Source organism: Pyrgilauda ruficollis, unplaced genomic scaffold (assembly GCF_017590135.1).
Source record: "Pyrgilauda ruficollis isolate IOZ18807 unplaced genomic scaffold, ASM1759013v1 scaffold85, whole genome shotgun sequence".
NCBI lineage: Eukaryota > Metazoa > Chordata > Aves > Passeriformes > Passeridae > Pyrgilauda > Pyrgilauda ruficollis.
The window spans coordinates 2,430,483-2,444,298 of record NW_024530488.1 but is presented as its reverse complement, the minus strand read 5'-3'; the positions used below and the strand labels follow the sequence as shown (position 1 = coordinate 2,444,298).

The 13,816-nt window shown below is 36.7% G+C and overlaps 1 protein-coding gene across 6 annotated transcripts in view; it reads right to left on the bottom strand.

Moving 5' to 3' along the window:
• CASK (calcium/calmodulin dependent serine protein kinase) overlaps nt 1-13,816 on the bottom strand; it is a 188,704-nt gene that overhangs the window by 18,985 nt on the left and 155,903 nt on the right. For 4 of the 6 annotated variants that reach the window (XM_041487852.1, XM_041487853.1, XM_041487856.1 and 1 more), the window contains 6 exons: nt 12,188-12,376; nt 11,640-11,718; nt 9,218-9,303; nt 8,071-8,139; nt 2,452-2,520; nt 1,034-1,069 (listed from right to left, as the gene is read on the bottom strand). In XM_041487852.1, coding sequence (XP_041343786.1) covers nt 1,034-1,069; nt 2,452-2,520; nt 8,071-8,139; nt 9,218-9,303; nt 11,640-11,718; nt 12,188-12,376 — 528 coding nt within the window. The remainder of the gene's footprint in view (nt 1-1,033; nt 1,070-2,451; nt 2,521-8,070; nt 8,140-9,217; nt 9,304-11,639; nt 11,719-12,187; nt 12,377-13,816) is intronic. The other 2 variants (XM_041487854.1, XM_041487855.1) reach the window with 1 other exon arrangement.

Here is a 13,816-nt window from a genome sequence, read left to right as displayed (position 1 = left end):
TTCAGGCAGCTTCAGAAGAAAATGGAAAGTTGAAAGAACCATAGAGAGCTTTAAAAATGGGAAGTGAAGTAAGAGCAAACCATTCTTGTAATAGAAGTGCCAGCCAACTCAACCAGACAGCAGTGTAAAAAGATTCTCAGAGACAAGAGTTAATGCAGCTGATTGACTTCTTGAATGGAAGTGCAAGAGCTATTCTAAAAACTCCTGGCAGAGAAGGAGGCTGAGTACACAGTTAAAAATTCAGAGGTAGATTCTGGAAAGACTATAAATAACTGGAGCAGTTACTAGAGATGAATCACAAATCACTTGATGGTATGTGCTCATTTGGAGGCTGCAGAAAAAACAAAAAAAATCTTAAAATTGCAAAAAGAAAGACAGGGAATCCTCTGAGGAGCCCCATGTGCTTTCTTGGAATTTTCTGTAGAGGGAAGATCTTTCTTTGGTCTGTGCTGACTCACACAACCACCAGGTCAAGATACCAAAGTAAAGGGAGGTCATTGAAAATGGGACTAAGGACTGGAATTTTAAGAGACCATTTTCAGATTTATCAAGCCTTAACAGAAACTATCCTTAATGTTTTTCTTTGAAAAACTTTGTTAATGTTAATAATTAGTTTCAGATAAACTCAAGCTTTATGACTTTTGTCAGCACAATATTTTAGAGTTTTAGACACTTGCCCTGCTTGTCTCCATTCCAGCTAAAATAGAAATTTGAGCTTTCCTCTAAGATTAAAACCTGAACAGGTCATTGCACAACAGGAAGTCTATTAATGCATTCTGAACTAAATCAACATCTCCAGTTAAATTCTTAGTGAAGTTGTAACTCTCACACATGTGGACACATGAAAAAAAAAAGCTATTTTGAATTAGCTACAAACAAATGAGTTAAAAGAAAAATGAAAACAAATGGAACACATTTTCCAAGCTTAAATGTTTTAGTCCAGCACATACAGAATATGAGTGGGGAAAAGGTAAGCAGGGATGTTTGCTAGCAGCTAAGTTTACAAAAATTCCCATGGAGGATATCTATTCACCTGTCGTCCTTTTGGTTGTGTTGTCGATGGCAAGTCCTGCAGAATAAAGTCAACCCAGGAGAAGAAATTTTCATTTTACTTTTTAAGGGTACATAACACTCTTTGTTAGTGATTCATACTACATTACAGTAAAATGGTAAGTTAGACAAAAGTATAAAGCATTGACCCATGTTTAGAAATAACTTTTTTCTTAAAGAAAAATCAAACCCAGGCTGTTTAGCAGCAAGCTGAAGAAAGCAGGTAAAAAGTTTAAGCAGATAGAGAATGTGCTTTTTAATAAATAATTCAGCATCTTCAACACAAAAGCACCACCAAGTGAAAGAGGCTCTTTATGTGAATGCCTTTTCCATTTAAGTATCAAGTTTTGCTTTTAAAAGAGAGGCTATTATAAATGCTAAAAAACCTACTATTAAAAATGTATAATGTGATCAGTTGTGCTGAGAATTAAGATTATAACTACTTTCATGATATAAATTTAATTTAATTCACAAAAATGTCCTAATTTTTTCATTCATGCAATTGTTTTTCATTCTACTAATTAATAAGCACTTTACCTTGTGACAAATAACGTATAAGTTGCAATTTTTATCAATAGTTAAAGAAATAGTTACTTGGTTTTGGGTTTTTTTTGGTTTGTTTTTAGCTAGTCCCATGAACTCATGATATTGACAGCACTCACTGAAGAAACTTGTGTGTAGTTACTACATTGGTCCAAACAACAACAAATGAGAAACAACACGAATTTTAACATCAATGTACTTTAGGAAGAACAGGAGATTGACAGCACCTTTCTACCTGAATACATACAAAACAGAAGTACTTTGTGTTAAAGATGTGATGGGAATAGCTTGGTTTGTAGTGCAGTTTAAAGCCACTTCCTTTTGCTTTCCATACCCAGGCAAGGCTCATGTTTCACACAGTATGTGCACGTACCACGACAGCAGAGAGCACACCAATTCCTTAACTCAGATAGCGGAAACCAGTACACGCTCCAGAGGGCTCTCAAACACAAAACTTAAAAAAAAAAAAGGATCTAAAATGTCTTGGGATATCAACTGCACAGTTACACTCTTCCTTCAAACTCTGCTTCCAAAGTTCAGGATGGAAATAAAAGCTTCCACTTTAAACCTCTGCTCAGTTTTGAGGAAAGTGCTGACAATGATTTAAGGATGACTGAAGTGTCACAGTACAGTTATTAACATTTAATTCACTGCATGGCTTTTAATGAGAAGAACATGTTCGAAAAAGCCCTTTAAAAAAAAAAAAAAGAAAAGAAAATGGGGAGTTACATATGCAATAACCTGGGTTCTCTCAGCAGGACAAAATTTTCCACTGACCACACGATAAGTAGAACAGTAATGGCAGATGAGCACCAACAAAACTTTCACACTTTCTCTGTGTGGAACTGGAAATCTTACCGAAACAGAATTGTTAGTGCTGCTATGACCATTAGCGGGGGACTGTCTGGATGTAGAGGGGGAATCTCTCTGAAATAAGACACAAGGTTCATTAACAACACAACACTAGCACAGGAACACAGAAATATTTCAAAGAACAGTTACATCCACAGCCTTATAATCATTTGCTTAGCTGCTTCATTTGTGAAAGCTTCCACACTACAAACTGTAAAGCTGAAAAGCTTTTCCATAGCTTAGGATTCAGGTTTGACATTTTGATTTATCTGAAGTAATAACTATTTTTATGTTGCCTTCAGCTTTTTAATAACTGGGACTTCAGAGATCTCACATGGCTGACAACGCTACCAGCCCTCAGTCACACACCAGTCTTGGTTAAATACCTGGAAGTTATGCCCTGAATAGTACTTGGAATAGAATGAGGCCCATATACTGTTTTAAAGATGTTTCTGAATATTTTTTCAGCTTTGTGGTAGTTGTCAGTCTCTACTCATCAAGATGCATCTCCCTGCAGTGTCTCACAGACACTGGGACCTGAGGAGAAAGCTGGATGCTCTCTCCTCCCTTCTCATCCGTTTTACAGCACAATGAAGGTTTTCCTCCAACATTCTGTTGGGCTTGAAAGTAGCAAACCTTTCCAAAATACAGCACTTTAAATAAGCCAATTCCCTTGACCCAGACTACCAGCGTGGCCCCACACTTCAGAGCAGAGACAGCAGACACAGGGAGCACACTGGGAAATTCTACAGGAAGGATAACAGGGATTTCTGCTTGGGTTTTTCAGAGCCATCTTTTTCACATGCCATTTTGACTGCATTGTGCTTAATTCCATGAGGTCAGATAATTGAGCCATCTCTTCTAAAAATAAAATAATCTACTCATATATTGTTAAAAATAAAAGAAAAAGATCCTTTTTACCCTCACAGGAATTCTGGAATATAATATTCCATGTCAAAGGTCAGCTTAGGAATGTCTGGTCATTTTGTGTAACATCAAGGACAGCAGAGAGAAAGGGCTAAAACAGTTTTCTAAGCAAATAAAGTTAACCCTGTCATATTTTATTAATACCATTATTTTGTGAATAATTAAAAACCTGGAGCTAAACTGTTCATGCAACACTAATCAGGGATTAATGCCACATATATAAGAACAAAACTTGCCTCCTACAAGCACTTGCAATGTGTAATGGAGTGGGGGAAATCAGCCCTAATTCTAATTACAAAATCACTCCACCACAAGTTTAAAATATTCAAATGAGAGCAAATATACCATTCATTACTGAAAAAATATTTAAATGTACAAAAGAAAAAAAAAAAAAAGAAAAACCTAAAGGAATCAGTATTCCTTTTTTTTCTCTTTTGTGTATGGATTATCAGCATTACCTTTATCAAATTGTAACCATAAGAACTTTTTTCAAAAAGGTAGTAACTTCCTTGCTTTATAAAGTGATTTTCTGCTTGGTCTGCAATTCTGCCTCTGCTATTTTCTCACTTTCAAGAGGTGAAAAATAAATTAAATAAATTTTAAATTTTTTTTTTTTTTTAATATGGTTTGTTATGATCTGTTGTCAGTGATGGTTTAGCAAGGGAGAGCTTTGGAAACTGATGCAAGCACCCAAATCATTTGGAGAAAAACAAGTTTAGAGAATGCCACTATTTCTGGACTGTCTTGAAGGATTCTGCCTTTGAAGGAAATTTTCTTGGTTTGAGAATGTTTTGATTTGTATTCCTCCAACAATTCCCAACACAAGACAGCATATTATTCAAAGCAAATGTTCATCATCACATACTGAGGAAAATATACATTTTCAGTGCTATTGGTGATTTCAGTACTGTCAGAAATAATCTAACAAGTTAGTCAAGAGACATTTTTTTATGTATGACTTTTACATAATTAGGCTGCTCTGTCTAAGGGATTTTCAAAGGGATTCAAAGATTTGAATTTCAAAGGGATTTAGATTCTTAACTTTCTAGGGACAGGTCTTCCTTTCAAAAAAATAGCAGACTCAAAAGTTAGGCGAAAAACTGTATTATGGACAATCTAATGAGACAAATCAATGAGCACAGAGATCCTTGCAGAATAACAAGACTGCTTAGGACTGGCCTGGAAAAATTCAGTTTTGGTTGTGAGTTTGTTTCTCCAGTAAATCAGCAGAAGCCCTACTTTTCCTGGGAATAGGGGCAGAAAAACACTTGGAGGATCCAATGATTCTGAGTAATGTAGAAAGGTTATTATAATTATATTTTAGTAAACTTGACTGTCTGGACTTCCCAGCCTTCTCCAGCCCCAAGACAAAAAGCACAGAAACCTTTGGGGTCATCACTATTCAGCTGAAGAGCCAGAGAGCCAGAGCCTTAGAGGAAACAACCACAATTATTTCCAAATGATGGCAAACCCAGATTCCTGCTGATTCCCTATTTTTAGGTGTGGTTTATGAATGATAAACTAACGTATTTGAGATGCAAACCTATATAGAAGAACTAAATGATGTCTAATAAATATGACCTGATCAAATTAGATACTGACAAAAACGGGTGGATCAATGACATTGTTGCCAGATATAAAAAAAGAAACTCAGACAAAAAAACCAACAGCTCCAAGAAAAACAGACAGACTTTCCAAAATTCTGGAAATACTTTAACATTTCTGTCTTGCTCAAAGAACACATCTGTCAGAATCTTTAATACAAATTTAAAAAAGGTTTAAGACAATAAAAACTCCTGATGCTTGAGCACTAATGGAAACCATGGAAGATAAAGGAAAAAATCCATGGTGATTACCACCAGGCTTTTAAAATCTCCCATGTACAGAGGCTTTTCTTCTTAATGAAACAACTTAAGAGTTTCAAAAAGGCAACCTGAAACATAAAGAATGTTTATAAGGATTTTTTTGTTGTTTTTGTTTAAAGAAAAAAAAAAAAAAAAGAGAAAGAAAAAATACTTCTCTTACCATTCTTTCATATCTGACACTACAAAAAGTTACTTTGGGTCTTGTGTCAGCACAAAGTAAGAATGCAAATGTAGCCAGAGCATAATGCTTACTCACTGGGATAAAACTGAAACACATAGACAGTGTCCACAGCCATCAGCCATAAGAAGGATGTGTTGCAATAGTTACTTAAGTTCATGTTTATGTAAATCTGCTGTTTTTCTGCTATCTGATGAAGAAAACAACACCCTGGCCCCTTGCTATCTAAATATGTGTGTTAACTCAGATTATTTGCCATGCCAGTGACTAAATAGGTCACCTCACACCACATCAGCTGATCCAATTTTTACACAAGTGAATTCAAAATTATTATGTCTTCAACCAAGGGGAGCTCCATGAAATAGAATGTCTGGTGACTGAACTGAAGGCATGGGTGCAGGAAAAGCCATAAATGCCTAAAAAACCCTGAGATTTTGCAAACTGCCTAGCAACTCTCAATTACATAGTGTAGGAAAAAGACTTCCCTATAAATATGCAGAAATGGCTTAATACTTAGAAAATAACATTTATTTTAAATGACTATAAAATAAGACAAATATGGCAAGTGAAATTTGAATCCCAGTTATTAAAAAAGAAATATTCCATGCCCCTCTCACTTTTGTGAAGGCCTAAGATTGTAAATAAAATGCATATCATCTCTGATTCTACTAATATGTAGTGTTTTCTTTCTTATTCAAGATTAACAAGATGTTTTGCAATCCAATGACGTGATCCTGGTAGGAGCCTCAAAGCCCCAGTCCTCAATTCTGTTTTATATTCCTCTTCTCATAAAACTACACTACATGAGCACCAGTCCATGAAGGAAGGAGGGGGGAAACCAAACACAGACTGAATGTTGCCAAAAAAATACCTTAACTAGGAAGATTATATTAGTGAACCACCAATATCTCTCTATTTATCCTGCTGGAGGGCACGAGAAGCAAGATTTCTGTGTTAGTACTGTCAGTCAACATTGTTTTTTAGCCATTTTCAATGGTTAAAGATTTGATTCATTTTCTGAATCACCTTCCTGAAAAATTCTGTGAAAAAAATTCTCTTTGTACCAAAGGACTAGTGATGCTTTAACGGGATGATTTAAGAACACTGGGGCTTTTGTGTACACCTGTCACTGATGAGAATCAAGCCAAAGCCTCAGTGTGGCTGAGCAGGTGGAAAGGACTCATCCATCTCTGACTTAATGAATGCTAAATGCTACAAAGTGGGATAATTAGACATGATTTCTTTTTCTCTTTGATCACATGTTTCTAGTTTAGCCATTTTTTTCCAAAGGAAGGTAAATTTTCCATTCTTCTGTGAAATAAATAAATAGTCATGAAAAGCCTAAAAGAAAAAGCTAAAGAAAAGAGATTATCTGCTATTACTAAAATGACAACCAATAGTACTAATTTAAAGCTGTATGCTGAGTCTTTCCAAATAATCACATTCTCAGCAAATCTGCAGTTTCACCAGTTTCTGTATTTCATTATTGAGAAGTGAGGTATCTTTTATTATTACTCCTCTTTGCAGCACAGAAGTCAATACATGAATTTGTCAGCACACTGCAATTTTTTTAACAGCCTTTGCCTTTCATGAAAAACTTTCGGTTTCATATTTATTTCAAGAAAATTGGCCCCATAGGTGAAAATCTGTCAAACCTTCTACCTCTAAAACTCTACCTCTTTTAGTTTTTGTTGAATTCTACTAGAAGAACCGAAGGCAACCAAAAAGCAGTAATTTTTTTCCTTGCAAAACAGATTGTTCTGACAACCACAACAGCAGTTTCTGTGTATTCTAGCATTTGCTGAGCCATAAGAACAATTAGGGTGAAATCACAGCTCTAATTAAGATAAGGTGCTTGACTTCAGCAGGGGTTGTGATTTCACTCGGGGAGTTCTAATTCGGGAGCTGCTTGCGCAGTAAAGCGTGTGGCTCCGAGATTGGCACCAGCCACACGCTGCAAATGCCATCTGTGTGCTCCCACTGAACAGGGGCTCTCAAGTAGCCATTTTAGACAATTTAATTCCCTTCAGCTGCAATCTGGAATGGAACTTTGTGAGCAGAAGGGAATTAAACGTTGCTGTGCAAAAGCTCTAGTACAAAGTTTCTAGTTCAGCAACAACTCGAAATCTGTTTTACTTAGGTAGTGACAAAGACCATTTTTTCATGGAAACGTAATATTAAGCCACATGTAACTGTTACACACGACCACCACAAATTTACCTCAACAGGGTTATACAGAAACAGGTTTTTCAATTAACCCTTAACAGCCCAAAGCAGCAATATAATGTTTAAAGCCTAAAAAAGAGGAGGATCGCTCCTCAGCTTAGGAACTTTAATGGACTTACTGAAGTATGAGTTTAAATGGTCATATTTTAAAGGGGCTTCCTAAATGCATAAGTTGAGGATGCCCTTTCCTATTTTTTTTCTTTAATAGGCTGTAAAGAGTTAGTTAAGGTGCTGATGAGATGAATATGAAGGCAGGGCTGAGTAGGTAGGTGGGACCTACTCGTGTTCCGTTATCTTTGTTGTAAAATTGGTGTGCGATCTAACAGGACAGGCAGAAACAATTTCCCAGAAAGCAGGAACATTCAGCCATCAGCAGGCAGTTAGTTACAGGACTGAGGAAGAAAGGGGATGGCTCATTAAGTTCATTACCTCACAGGATGAAGATTGCGTGCGATAACTTGGCACAATCTTGAAGGTAATACTTCCACGCATTTCCCTCTGTGAAAAAAGAAGCATTTTGAGACTAACTGAAGAGAAAACCTCCAAATTGTTAATGCTACAAAGGAAAACATCATAGTCCAAGTATGAAAAGCTAAAATGCTATGGAGAAGTTGTCAGATCTCCCATAAACAAACATTCATATTGTCCTCATTAATCTAAAGGATGAACATGCATTACCAGTTTGTTCACCTGACCAGGTTTTGAATGCCTAGAATCCAGAATTCTATTTTTTTGTGAGGGATTCAGAGATGGGTAGGTTTCTTCCATGTTAACCTTTTCTTTGTAGCCATATTCTTGTAATCTAAAGTCTTTTCTACCAAACTGGCATTTTCTTCCCCTTCATAATACATGTTAAATAGCAGAGCCGTATTCATTTTCTGGAAAACTGCATTTTACTGTCCTGAACGTAGTAATTTCAAAAACAGTCTTTTATCAAAACAGAACATGGGGGTCTGCCACTTGGCTTTACTATTGTATAAGAATATTTATAACAAGTAGTAACTCCAGAGTAGCAGCAGATTGTGACAACATATTTTCTTAAATGGCAATCTGAATACTCGTGAATACCACGTGGCTGACAACTGCAGGACTCGATCTCGACAGAAATGTGAGCAGATCACTCCAAGAGATCTCAGTTTCTCCCCTTTCTCTCTTTGGCTGGCTTATGTGACGCCCAAAAAAATTCTATTTCCCTTGAAGCTTGTCTAGGATTAGAGATACCATCCAAGATGTCAAGGTTAGTGCTGCATGCAGAAAAATTAACAAGTGTTATGGAAGTATCAAACAGACTCTACTAGCAAGGTCAAAGGTGGAGTTTTCCTGGAAAAAGACAGACTGAGCTCAAAGTAATGCTTTTTAAATTTTTAACTTCAGCAATTGTGAGCCCAACTGTTACAAACTGAAAGAACTTTTTGTTGCATGGACATGCAGCTTATCAAGAACACAAGAAAACATGGACATGTAGCCTATCAAGAACACAAGAGAAAGGGGAAGTTGGTACACAATTACACAAAAGCTTTGTCTAAATAAGACAGGCACTTTTATAGAGGACATGAGGAAGATTCCAGGCACTTACAAGCATTTTTTGTAGTTGTTCTACAGTTTGATTTGCCACACTGATTCCATTTATTTCTCTGATTTCATCTCCTACATGTAGCGTACCTGCAGGGTTAACAAACACACAATCACCTCAGTTTCTACAAACTGAATAATTATAACACAGCGCTATTATTCATACAGAGGTATAAACAGAAAACAACATTAAAATAATTTTTTGCTGGATTCAGAAAAGGACTTCGTATTAGCTACAAATCTGTCTTTCAGAGTGCAGTGAACACACAGCAAGAGATGCCCAGGCATCTTCTCAGTAAACAGGAAAACCACGTTTTTGCTACTAAACAATAATATTGAATCAAAAACACCACATGGCTTGGAATAGTATAAAGATTCTCTCATATTATTCAAAACATGGATGGAATCACATATTAGACTGAGAATCAGATTCAGTAACATCGCTGTGTCAAATAAAATCCCCTTTTCTGCATCATTTCCCATTTCTGTCACTCTGACAGAAGTGAATGTTGTTATGTTCATGACTGTAAGGAGAAGTATACATAAAAACTGGGAATAAAGAATGGACATTTGGCAGACATGTCAACAACAAACAGACAATTTCTAATGACTGACACTGGTTTCATTTTTACTGAATTCTCTGGAAGGTGTGAGTAGGTGGAATCTTTAAAAGCCTTTCTTCCCATTTCAACTCTGCCACCTTTGGAATAAGAACAATTTCAATCACCAGGACTAGACAGAGCTGGCCTAGAGACAGGAGACAGCTTCACAGCAGCTACAATTTTGTGAACGAGAATTGCACAGTTTGTGTTTAATATTGCTGGACCTGAAATTATACAGTTCCTGTAACCCTCACAGCAGATTTATTATCCAGACACTGCTGATATTGCCTGGCAGTTTTCCACACAGCAAATAGAGACAGCAGAGAAAAATGACCTAACGCTCCCCAAAACCAATTCAAGGCACAGGCCCTATCAATAGGATTCAAAGATGGTGCTTGAGATCACTGTCAAATTACACTTGTGTTGTTCTATTCAGTAAGAATATTCTAAATACAGGTATGATGAATGAAGCAGTGAAGCTAAGAGGCATCTAGAGCACTAACAGAATTAGAAACATTAAAAAACAGATGATCATACTACAGAAACACAGAAGTAAAGCTCCTTTTCAAACTATACCTAGTACAGAAGCACTACCTTAGCTAGATGAAGCACATAGAGAACAGATTAAATTTCCCAAATCTTTAGACATAAAAGACACTGTATAATTAAAACAAAAAGCAAAAGAAAAAAAAAAAGCAAAAAAAAAAGCAGAGTTTTAATAGGCACAATTGGATGTTTTACCCAGTTGTAATAAGTTTTAAAAGTTTTATTAGCCCCAGTATGAACACAGTCATGTGAAGCAATACTGTGCAGGGTATCACCACTACCTAAGCACAGCTGGAAGAAAACCTTGCTCCTGTGAAGCTTAGAGCAATCTCCTTTAAAAACTCACTTTCAGAAGCCAAATAAATTTCAATTCAGAAGGTCCTCCAAAGACATACAGAATTCTCTCTGAACTGCCACCTTTGCTTGTATTAAAACTTTTGTCTTTCCTGATTCCTGGCAGATTTTACCATATCAGTGAGACAAAGTGAATATGTTTTGTCTTCCCAATTACCTGTTCCTAGCTTCCTTTGAAACAGAACAGTAGACTAGAGGGAACCCTGGTCTGAAAAATTAAGAAAATTTTTCATCACAAGAAAAAGACAGCAGTCTGAAAAAACTAAAGTAACTCTTTCACGGCTGCAATTCAAACTTGCAGCCAACAACCTAGTAGGGAAGTTCATCTGTTTAAAGCAGGACAAAACCCAGTTACTTCTGGACATCTGATCTGAACACACAAAATGACAAAAAGAAGATTGTGGATGAGAAAAAAAAAGCATGTTTGCAGGATTTCTTATGGTAGTGAAAACTGAAAATAAAGACTTAGCATCTAGGCACAAGTAATACTTTTATTTCAAACCCCATTTTTGTGATTCTCAACACCAAAAATATAAAGATCCTCAAGAACTGTGTGGACAAAGCTCTTTCATTTTTGCAAGGGAATGTACTGCTACTTGTGTAAGGATTTTTTTTTTAACAGAGGATTAAGTGAGTACAGCTCCAAAATTATTGGTGTTCCCATCTCTTGCTGAGCTATACTCAGTAGTAAGACAGTAATTATCCTAATTAAGACCTAAATGAAACACAATGGGTCTTCACCTCAAAACTGGCAGACATCTGCAACTGGAAGGTAACTAAAGCAGTTAGAAGGAATCCATGCAGGCACAGAGAGACACTGCTATGGAATAGTAGCAATCAAAATCAGGAGAATGTACACAGTTTGTACAAAAGGATCTAAAATAACTGTGTTTGAAGACAAAACTCTTCATGAGATGTGATTACCTTGCCGGTGAATCATTCCTCCGTGCATAATTCTTGCCACAATGCAGTGGTTCAGCTCATTCATTTTTAAAGTGATTCCCTAGAAAAAAGGAACGTTTATACTTTTAAAATAAAATATTAAGCACTGTGATTCTTGAGTGGTTAAGAACAGTCATGTTTCCTGAAAGCCTGAAGGCAGGGTATAAATTTTAGGATTTAAATAAAATCTTTGTCACTCATTTTAAGATGAGTAATAAGATATAAGTGAGGATGCAATACTTCAACATGTGAGTATACAAAGATCTGGTTTGTTAATTGATTTTATACTGAAGTGCAAAGGCTCCAGTTGGGTTTAAGGAATAATTTGGTGTAACTACTACAAGGTTGATTTTAAACAAACCCAGCCCTAGTGGCACACAAAGCATTTCAAGAAGGATAGACATCTACAGTGGCTGCTGAACCATTCCAGTTAATCGACAACCCCACCTCAAAGTGAGGAAATGACACTAAAACCATCACAACACTGGTCTTTACCAGCACAGAGGGAAACAGTGAGCTTCCCCCCATACCATGGGCTCATCTGTGTTCTTCTGGAACTGCACCAGGCGGACCCGTGTGACGTTCTCCATGTCCATGTCGCCGTTGGCGCTCTCCGGGGAATCTCCGTTCAGGTAGGGAGAGGTGGGAGGAGGGGTGACCCTCAGCGCTTCGTCACTGTAAACTTCATGTGCCACTACATCATGAGTTTGAAGTAAGGCCTGCAGGACAGCACAAGATGTCATGTTGGCGATGGAGAGAGACTGGGGGACTGACTCAGTGATCAGAATCTGGTTTTATTGTGGGTTACAAACGCTTATATATTATTTCAGGGAGACTAGAAATGTCTACTGCAATGATTAGGTTAAAATCACATACACAAACTTATGCATATAACAACATCTCTTGCTTTCAGAGTTTAATAGGATTTTCTTTTTCTCATAAACTTTTCTGATTAAGTCTTCTTGCTATCTAGATTTAATTTTTAAAGTTCCATTTGCTTTTGCCAAGGCATTTTGTCTATCAAATCTCTTATGTTAACCAGGTCTAAAGTCCATTATCTGTCTTCTGTCTCCTAACATTCCAACATTTCCCACTTTCTTTTTGACTAAATGGCTTTATTAATTAATCTTTGCACACACTGAAAGGTATCATGATTAATACAGTTATTATCAAAATTACCACAGTCACATTTCCATCATCTCCCATGTCCCCTGCTTGCTCCTTGTAAAGGTTTTTTGGAAGTTTTCAAGGAAACCCAAGATATTTGTGCCCCATTTCCTAGTGAAGAACTTTTCCCTTAAAGGAGTCTGCGAAAAACTTTCAGACTGAAAATGCCTACACACACTGAGCCTCTAAAACCTGCATGACTTAATGTGATGTTGACTGTAGGTACTTCAATGAGAATGATGCTGCCTCCCTTCCCCTCATCCTCTTGACACCTCCAGGGTGAGAGTGAATCCATCTTCACATGCAGACAGAGAATCAGGAATCTTTCTGTGCAAACCATTCTATAATAATTACTCTAGTGAAATGGAAAGCTACTCAGATCCCATGGTATCTCCCTCTAATAAAGGCAGACTGTAGATCAATGCTGACTGAAAGAAGAAAATACTGTTTTTTTTTTGTTTTTTACTATCATAATTGCTTCCATACTGGGCCCTTCCCCTAGAACTTGGACCAAGCACCACCACCCTGAGTTCAAAATGCTTAAAAAAAATTAAGAGTACAAACCAGCAAACTGCTAAAATACTGCTTCATTAGCCCTTCTAAAGTATACCATGTTATAAAAGGTAATTTCTTAAAACACCTTCTCATTTCTCTAAACAATTCGAAACAATAGTTGGGAAGTCAACACTATAATGATGGAACAAAATTCCCTAAACTTACAAGCATGTTATAAAATGTAATTTCTTAAAACACTTTATGTTCTCATTTCTCTAAACAATTTGAAACTATAGTTGGGAAGTCAACACTATAATGATGGAACAAAATTCCCTAAACTTACAATGCTTTGCCCATATTCTCTCCCATTTTCCCAGTGTTTCAAGCCCACTTACATATATACTATTTTTAGTTAAATACTAACCTGTATCTGCATTTCCTATTTCTCATCTTATTTTGTCAGCCACTAAGGTCACACTCCCAATAATTCCTCTGCA